Below are 9,338 nucleotides of genomic sequence, written 5' to 3' on the forward strand. Positions count from 1 at the left end.
CCTGGGTAGAGTGCTATGGCATCACAGCTCACAGCAACCTCCAACTCCTGGGCTCAAGCAATTCCCCTGCCTCTGCCTCCTAAGTAGCTGGGACTACAGGTGCCTGCCACAACGCCCAGCTATTTTTTGGTTGCAACCATAATTGTTGTTTGGCAGGCCCAGGCTGGATTCCAACCCGCCAGCTCAGGTGTTTGTGGCTGGCGCCTTAGCCGCTTGAGCCACAGGCACTAAGCCCAAGTGTCTTTCTTAAGTCTTAAACTTCCATACTCTATCTGTGATCCCAGCCTGCCCCTTTAGCTCTTAGATTCCCCACATGACTTTCTCTGCTCACATCAGACCATTCTAATTTATCTTCAGTCCCTGACCATTGTTTCAAGTTACACTTTTTTTTTTTTTTTTGCAACAGTCTCTCTCTGTCACCTCAAAGTGCAGTGGTATGATCATAGCTCACTACAACCTCAGATTTCTGGGTTCAAGTGATCCTCCTGCCTCAGCCTCTAAAGGTGTGCAACATTACACCTGGCTCATTTTTTCTATTTTTTGTAAACATGGGGTCTTGCTCTTGCTCAGGCTGGTCTCAAACTCCCGACCCCAAGCAACCTGCCACCTTGGCCTCCCAGAATGCTAGGATTACAAGTGTGAGCCTGTAAAATTGACACTTTCAATCATCCAGAACTTGGACTTTAAGTTTCATCTACTTGATAAAACCTAACAGTGGATTAATCAAATTCTGTTCATACACATTGAGAGTTTTTAGCAGTACAGTGCTGTTTGGATTAATGCCACTCCAAATCTGTGCCCACTGGTGCTGTCAGCATTCTCCTACCCCATGAGTGATCTCCCCCACCTATTCTGTCTCTTACACTTAAAAAAGACCAAACAAAACTATTGGGAGGAGTCTTTTCTAGTCCTTGATCTTAAGCCCACGAGATTGTCTGCAGGTAGTTGTTCGTGCCTCCTTTTCTCTTGTCTGAGTGGAAGAGATGTCTCTCCTCCTGCCTGTGGTTATGTCTTCCACTGTGTCCTCTTCTCTCCCACTGCTTTGCAGACCTCGCCCACCAAATTACATTCTTCTTTCCTCTATTTTCAACATTTTCTTCTTACCGGCTTTTTCTACTCAGCATATAACTATGCTTTTCAACACCTCCCTCGATCTCGTATCTAATTATAATTTTATCATAACCTTATTTTTTTTTTTTTTTAGACAGAGTCTCACTACGTCACCCTCAGTAGAATGCTCTGGCATTACAGCTCACAGCAACCTCCAACTCTTGGGCTTACTCAATTCTCTGGTCTCAGCCTCCCAAGTAGTTGGAACTACAGGCGCCCCTACAATGCCCGGCTATTTTTTTATTGTAGTTGTCATTGTTTGGCAGGCCTAGGCTGGATTCGAACCCACCAGCTCCAATGTATGTGGCTGATGCCCTAGCCGCTGACCTATAGGTGCGAAGCCTTAATTTTTTTTTATTGTTGAGGATTCATTGAGGGTACAAGAAACCAGGTTACACTGATTGCATTTGTTAGGTAAAGTCCCTCTTGTAATTGTTTCTTGCCCCCCAAAAGTGTGTCACACACCAAGACCCCCACCCCCTCCCTTCTTCCTTCTCTCTGCTCTTCCCTTCTCCCACCCCCCTCCCTCCTTCCCTCCCTCTGTTCTTCCTTCCACCCACCCCCCCACACCCACCATGTACTAGATCATATTATTACCTTATTTTAAAAAGTAGGCTCTGGTCCCTGGGCTTTTCCAATCCGCTTTTTTTTTTTTTTTTTTTGACATTTGAAATCCTACTCTTCTGTTATCCCTCTGCCTAGGTCAGTGGTTCTCAAGCTTCCTAATTGCTGTGTTGTTACAAATGGAACAAAGGGGTTGTGACCCACAGGTTGAGAACCACGGGTCTAGGTCATCACTGCCCTGGTAGGAGCACTCCTCCCTGCAGCATTTAATTAAGTGCACTGATCAGTTCCCACATGAAACTCTCCTCTGTGTGTCCTGGAATGACTCTCATTTTCCTCTAACCTCTCTTTATCAGTTTATATCTTAGGCTGGGTTCTCTCAGAAGCACACAGACAAGGACTAAATGCAAGCAGTTCATTGGGAGGTAATCCCGAGAAACTCGGGCAGGGGAGTGGGGAGGTGGGAGGAGGAAAGGAAAGCACAGGGTACAGGGTGTGCTAATGAGCAGGCTGGGTACTGTGGTTCGGTTCCATTAGCCACCCTCTGCAACACCATGCCATGTACCTCCAAGTTGTTCCACTTGAGGAATAATGGGCTGGGATATTTATCTTCTGTCAGAGAGGCAAAACTCTGTCTGTACCCTCTTAGGTTCAGCGTCTTGGGGCCTGCAAATTTAACTGACACTAGTAGGAAAAGTAACCCCAAAGTTTATTCATATGCATATGGGCGGGCATAAAAGATGTGACTCCTCAAAACAGTTTAAGATGAGGATTTATATACCTAACTTAATGGGGAAGAGGGAGAGAGGAGAAAGGCTTCTGGGTAAAGAAGAAATAGGAGGTAAGTTTGCTATTTATGCAGGCACTGGGGGGGGTCTTCTCCATTTTTTATTTCATGTCCATTACCCCCTGGAGAGGGCATGTACAGCAGCCCCACTTCCAGAAGCTTCTGCTTTTTGTGAAATAAAGGAACCTCCAAAATGGCCTTTTTTTGCATTGTTGAATATTAAATGTCTTTGGTTTAAGACAATCCTCATATCGACTGTAGAGGTCTGAGAGGAGACAAAGCCATTCCCCAGCATCACTGGTTGAGGGCTCTTTTGCAGGTCTTCTCTCCTTGGTAACTCCAGCCTGCCTCTCCTGCTGGCTTGCTCACTCCTTCTGGAAAAAGACCCTAGGCAGAGGGTCCAGGGACAGATGCTAAGTAACAAGGGGACATGGTCTAGACCTGACCATGTAACACAACGACCTATTGAGCATCTTACCTTGAGTGGTCCACTACAAACTCAACACAAGTTGGGATTATAGTCCCCACATCCTGTTTGTCTTCTGTTATTCCCTGTATTTTCTCACTTTTCTAGAAATCCATTATTCTCATTGCAGTGAGGGATTTTTCTGAAACACCTACCCTACAATACAGCCAGGCACTGTTTCAGGTGGTGAGGACACAGCAACGAACAAGACAAACGTTCCTGCTTTCATGAGCCTGAATTTCACAAACATACAAATAAACGGAAAGAAGAAAACTGTGTGATAAGTTCCACACAGAGACTGGGAAGCTACTTTAGACTGGGAGGCAGGAAAGGCCTTGCTGAAGAGAAGACATTCAAGTTCAGGGCCGAATGACACAAAGAAGACACCTAAGCGAGTATAAGGGAAAGCCTGTGCTTCAAAGGAGTAGGGCACCAGCCCCATATGCTGGAGGGAAGGTTCAAACCCAGCTCCGGCCAGAAAAAAAAACAACTGCGAAATAAAATAAAAACCAAATCCTTAAAAAAGAAAGAAAGAAAGAAAGACTTCTAGATAGAGGAACTATGTTGCTCCTCAGCTGAAAATCCTTCAGTGGCTTCTTAAAGTCCTCAGGATTTAAGTCGAAACTTATTAGCGTGGCAGAGAAGGTCTCCGGCATCTGGCCAGCGGCCCTTTTTTCCAGCTTCCTTACATTACACGACATTAACGCATTTAATGCTCACAAGCACCTTGTAATACAGCAACTAGGCTGGCTGAGTTCCCCGGTGGTCTTATCCATCTTTGTACTGTCAGTGAATTAGCAGTTGGCTCAATCAATATTCACTAAATGAGCGAGGCGATGGGCAAAAAGGATAGATGCTTAACAGATGTGCAGGTCTAGGCCAGTGCTGTCCAGCAGAAATAGTATAAGGTAAACCATGTCTGCAATTTAAAATTTTCTTATACCTGCATTAGGAAAGTAAAAGCAACAGATGAAATTGTCATAACATTTTATTTTACTGAATATACTCAACAATCAGTTTAACACGTGATTCATATAAAAGTATTAATGAGATATTTTACATTTCCTTCTCAATTCTCAAAATCCTTGCGTGTATTGCACACTTGCATCACCTCTCAATTTGGACTAGTCACAGTTCATAAGCGCTAGTGGCACCTCCGCAGAGACGTCCCCTACCAGCCACCTCACCTATTTCATCTTCTCGGCAGCCCTTAGAAGAGTACTTTCAATTATCTTACTCGCTAGCAAGTCTGCTGTGATTCCCCACTATACGAGATCCACAGGCCAGAAGTCACTTCGAAGGGTGCCTGGCACAAGCAGGTTCAATAAATGCTGTCCCTGCCGCGTCCAAGTCCAGGGCGGAACCGCAGGCCCCAGCCCTGCTTCCACCGCAGGGCGGCCCCTCGCCCGGCCTTCCCAGGCCCACCCCTTCCCCAGGCCCATCCCCGGGATGTGGGCTGGAAACCGTGGACGTGACGGGGAGGAGTCTGGCCGCCTCGCTGTGGGCGCTGCGCGCACAAGGCCCGCAGCCCCCGACCATGGCGGAGGCCACGGTGTGCTCTTTCCTGACCAAGGTGCTGTGCGCCAACGGCGGCCGCATGTTCCTGCAGGACCTGCGCGGCCACGTGGAGCTGTCGGAGGCCAAGCTCCGGGACGTGCTGCAGCGCGCCGGGCCCGACCGCTTCCTGCTGCAGGAGGTGGAGATGAAGGAGGGCCTCTGGGACGCCGAGGCCGAGGTGGCGGCCGGCGCGGCCGGCGCAGGAGGCGGCGGCGCCTCGGCTTGGAGGGTGGTGGCCGTGTCCTCCGCGCGCCTCTGCGCCCGTTACCAGCGCGGCGAGTGCCGGGGCTGCGACCAGCTGCACCTCTGTCGCCGCCACATGCTGGGCAAGTGCCCCCACAGGGACTGCTGGTGAGGCTACGGACCGGGCGGCCGGGAGGGGCGGCGAAGGCGGCGGCGCGACCCCCGTGCACGGGCCGCAGGCCTGGCCCGCCAGCCGGGGCCTGGACTAGAAACGAGAGGGGCGGTGCGTCCGGGCGGGGGCCGCGGGCTGGAGCTTTTTCCACCCCCTGCGCCCCAGGTCCGCTCCGTTGAGATTTCGCAACCACCCCCTGCCAAAAAACCCGCTGCGTCTGCCCCTGCTCTTATATCCTCTACACCGCGGCAGGTTAAACCAGGATGGGGACTTTTGAGTTCACTTACTCCACTAGTCCTTTTGAGACGTCTGAGGATCCCATGACATCCACTTTAGCCAGCTATCGCCCGCTGTCACATAACCACACGGTTCTACGGCAGCGGGCCTGTGCCCTTAGCCTTGAGCTAGTCTGACCATCCCGCCCCCCAGACTGAAGCCTGGGTGGTGTGCTGGGGCGCTGACTACCGGAGCTGGAGTTTGAGGCTTCCTCCTACTGTGCTCCACATCCCAGAGTCGCCCTTGGCTGATCCTAGCCCAAAGCACCAACCCCGCCCCCACCCACCCTGCTGGCTGGGGCTGAGGCTGGGGCTGGGGCTGGGGATATTTCCCTCCCTCCCATGGTTGACTGTTGGGGTGTGCAGCTGTTTGGAGAGGCAAGCGCGGTCACCCAAGGCCAGATGCCCACCCTCAGTCCAGACCATGATTGGGACAGGTGTCCTTGGCTTTAAGCAGCCTCACTGAAAATGAAGATGACCCTGGGAGAGGAGGTGCCTCCGCCCCCCTTTCTTATCCATCAGTGCTTATTAGGCTTTAGTATCCAGGGCTTCTTGACAATTGTACAACTTCATGTGTAAGTGGAAAGCTGCCCAAGACAAGGAATTTGACAGATGGGCCCTTCTTCACCCAGGCTTCTGACCTAGAGTTTTGTTCTCCTAGGTCTACCTGTACCCTTTCCCATGATATCCACACACCTGTCAACATCCAAGTGCTGAAAAACCAGGGACTTTTTGGCCTCAATGAAGGTCAGCTGCGGATCTTGCTTTTGCAGAATGACCCCTGCCTTTTACCAGAGGTGAGTCAGCACAAAGTCACCCTAATATTGTTACATTTGTTACAAATATTGTTCCCTATGTACTTTTTTGGCTTTTAATTGGCAGCAACATGATTCAGTTTCAAATATTTAAAACATACCCATTGCTATCATGGTGAAATTACCGTGTTTGTTCTAGTTTAGCAATATACAAGATTTTTTTTATATATACAAAATAGTAGGAATGCCAAGAGACACTATTATAAAAATATCTATTAAAAGCATTATTTTTTGATCTAGCACAATGATTCTATCACAAACACTCCCACTTTGCCAGAAGAGGGTTAGAGAAGAGGGAGGATCTTGGGAAGACAGAGGACAGTTCCTAATTGTGGCCCAAATTAACCACAAGGTATTTCAGGGTCTAGAAGGGGAAAAGGCAAAGGCTAGAGGTATGTAATATGATTTGAAGACTTTGGTTCAGATGGCAGAGACCACACAGCAGAATCTGTACCTGGGGGGGCGGTGCCTATGGCTCAAAGGAGTAGGGCGCCGGCCCCATATGCCAAAGGTGGCGGGTTCAAACCCAGCCCTGGCCAAAAACTGCAAAAAAAAAAAAAAAAAAAAAAAGCAGAATCTGTACCTGGAAGACAGTACTGGAGTTGGTCTTAGGTGCCCCAGGTTTCTTTCTGACATCCATCTCCTTTTTCATCTCAACCTCTGAAGTCAGGTCTGATATGTCTTGGTTATGAACCAGATGCAATCCAACCAGCAAAGTAGATTCTAGCAGCAGCCAGTGCAGGTTCTTGGCATAAAGAGTAAGGAGGATAGTAGCAGCTCTGAAGATGGCTCTAGTCCCCGCTGTCTCTCAGAGAGAAGGGGTAGTGCAATTGCCATTTGCCTTAAAAAAATATTTTTTTAAAGAGATGGTGTCTCACTCTCGTTGCCTAGGCTGGAATATAGTGGTGCCATCATCGCTGACTGCAGCCTCTAACTCCTGGGCTCAGGTGATCTCCTGCCTCAATCTCCTAAGTAGGCACATGCTGCCATGTAGTTGCCATTTAATGTCATGGTACTCTTTGAGCTATAGAAAGTTTAATGTTTTCATATAGTCAGACCTGTTGAATCTTTTGTTTTATGGCTTCTAACCTCATATCCTGGGCCCAGGCTCATCGTGTCCTATTAGACTACTTTGATGTTCTGTGAGCAGCCAGTGGGTTGGCTGCACTTAGGACAGGAGCCTAGGGGTAGGCTCCTTAAGCTGGGACTGGAGGTGTGTGCCTTGCAGCACAAACATGGCCACTTAGACAGCAGGGACCACAGATAAGCACAGCGGATGAGGGAAGAATGGTGGCTCACATCTCTTGTATGAAAATGCCTGATGATTCCTTCCACCACTCTTCTAAAGATACAGTACACAATACATACATACTACCCACCAAAAAGACACTAAGATAATGTTGTAAAATTTTATGCTGGCACATTTTAAAAGTTCTATGAAATGGACAAATTCCTAGAAAACTACTGCTCATCAAAATTAATAAGAAGAAATAGAAGGCAAGAATAGTCTTACAAATTATTTTAAAAATAAAAGCATTAAGCAAACAATTAGGGTAGTGATAGGAACCTGTAGTCCCAACCACTCCCAAGGTTAAGGCAGGAGGATCACTTGAGCTCAGAGCTTTGAGGCTGCAGTGAACAATGGTGATACCACTGCACTGCAGCCTGGGCAACAGAGCGGGAACCTTTCTCCAAAAAAGTAAAAGTTAAATTAAATTAAAAACCTAATAAAATCCTAAGATAGTTAAAAGTTTTCTATGAGAAAACATCAGGCTCTCCTTTTTTTTTTTTGCAGTTTTTGACCAGGGCTGGGTTTGAACCCACCACCTCCGGCATACGGGGCTGGCGCCCTACTCCTCTGAGCCACAGGCGCCACCCGTTAAAAGTTTTCTATGAGAAAACATCAGGTTTATGTGGTTTTATTTTATCACATTCTTTTCTTCTTTTTTTTTTTTAGAGACAGAGTCTCACTTTGTCACTCTTGGTAGAGAGTACATGGCATCCCAGCTCATAGCAACCTCCAGCTCTTGGGCTTAGGCGATTCTCTTGAGCCCAGGAGTTTGAGGTTGTTGTGAGCTATGACTCCACGCCACTCTACCAAGGATGACAGAGTGAGACTCTATCTCAAAAAAAGAAGAAAAAGGTAGAACAATTCTGCAGCATACTTCCCAGGAATCCAGTCGAAGCCGGATTTCACCTTGTTTATAGCTCTTCCCTCCCTCTGTCCTGCTTTCCTCACTCCCTCACTGGGTTTTCCTGAAGAGCCCATCTTCACTAAATCACAGACAGCTGAGTCCCTGCCTCAGGCTCTTCTTCTGAGGAAACCAGCCACAACAGGTAACACAAATGCATAATTTATGGTTGAGACAAGAGTGAGCCACCAAGCCCAGCAATTGTTCTAGTTCTGAGTCAAGGGGGCCAGCCTTTGGTGCCTCCACCTCAGTCACTCAGTTGCTATAAGCTCTGGGGAGGGCAGGTCACCTGAGTGTCTAAGGTAGGAGAGGATCAGCTGTGAGGGGGTAGCAGCCAACACTCACAGAGGCTGGGGCACACTCTGCAATATCAGGCTTTTATCCCAAAATATGAACAGCCATTGATGATCAGAAGGCACCATCTAGCTTCAGTTTAGCTAGAGAAGCTGTGGTTTATTAGCTTAAAAGACACAGTAAAAAGTAATGTTTCAAGTGTTACCTCTTTATTGTACCAGGTCTGTTTGCTGTACAACAAAGGCGAAGCCCTCTATGGATACTGCAACCTCAAGGATAAGTGCACCAAGTTTCACGTGTGCAAATCCTTTGTCAGGGGAGAGTGCAAACTTCAAACCTGCAAACGGTCCCATCAGCTCATTCATGCTGCGGCCTTGAAATTGCTGCAGGACCAAGGACTGAATATTCCAAGTGTCGTTAATTTTCAGATAATTGCTACCTACAAGCATATGAAGTTGCACAAGATGCTTGAAAATAAAGGTAGGTATTTCAGGTGGTCCAGACATGATCAATGAATGATATGGTTTTGAGATTCTTCACTGGAAAGACTTAAGAACAGTAAAGTGAAAGTGAGTCTGGGAACAGATCATCACTTCATATGTTAATTGTGGCCTGGTCCTTTGGAAAGCTTAGAGCAGTCAGCATTTTATGATGAAGAACTGTGAGTCTAACCAAAAGGGGGAAGCAACATTTATTTTCATCAGTGCCACTGCTGGGTAATAGAATCTGCCCAAGTGTTTGAGCAGTGTAGCTCCTTGGTATGTTGGTGGTCAGGAAGCAGGAAGAACAGTCTTAACAGCTTGATTGAAAAAAAGGAGGGAGATGGGCCAGTGACTAGGAAAGTAAGGATAATGTAGGGGTGGCGTTCTTCTATTAAGCGTAATTAGAGGGTTTTCTTTTTTAATTTTTTTTTTTTTTTTTTT

The 9,338-nt window shown here is 47.5% G+C and overlaps 1 protein-coding gene across 1 annotated transcript in view; it reads left to right on the forward strand.

The window, feature by feature from the left end:
• The first annotated feature begins 4,464 nt into the window (after positions 1–4,464).
• The window catches only part of ZC3HAV1L (zinc finger CCCH-type containing, antiviral 1 like), a 6,316-nt gene continuing 1,442 nt past the window's right edge, over positions 4,465–9,338 (forward strand). The window contains exons 1-3 of the mRNA XM_012806230.1: positions 4,465–4,835; positions 5,776–5,911; positions 8,637–8,895. Coding sequence (XP_012661684.1) covers positions 4,465–4,835; positions 5,776–5,911; positions 8,637–8,895 — 766 coding nt within the window. The remainder of the gene's footprint in view (positions 4,836–5,775; positions 5,912–8,636; positions 8,896–9,338) is intronic.

Source organism: Otolemur garnettii, unplaced genomic scaffold (assembly GCF_000181295.1).
Source record: "Otolemur garnettii isolate 467f Iridium unplaced genomic scaffold, OtoGar3 scaffold00049, whole genome shotgun sequence".
NCBI lineage: Eukaryota > Metazoa > Chordata > Mammalia > Primates > Galagidae > Otolemur > Otolemur garnettii.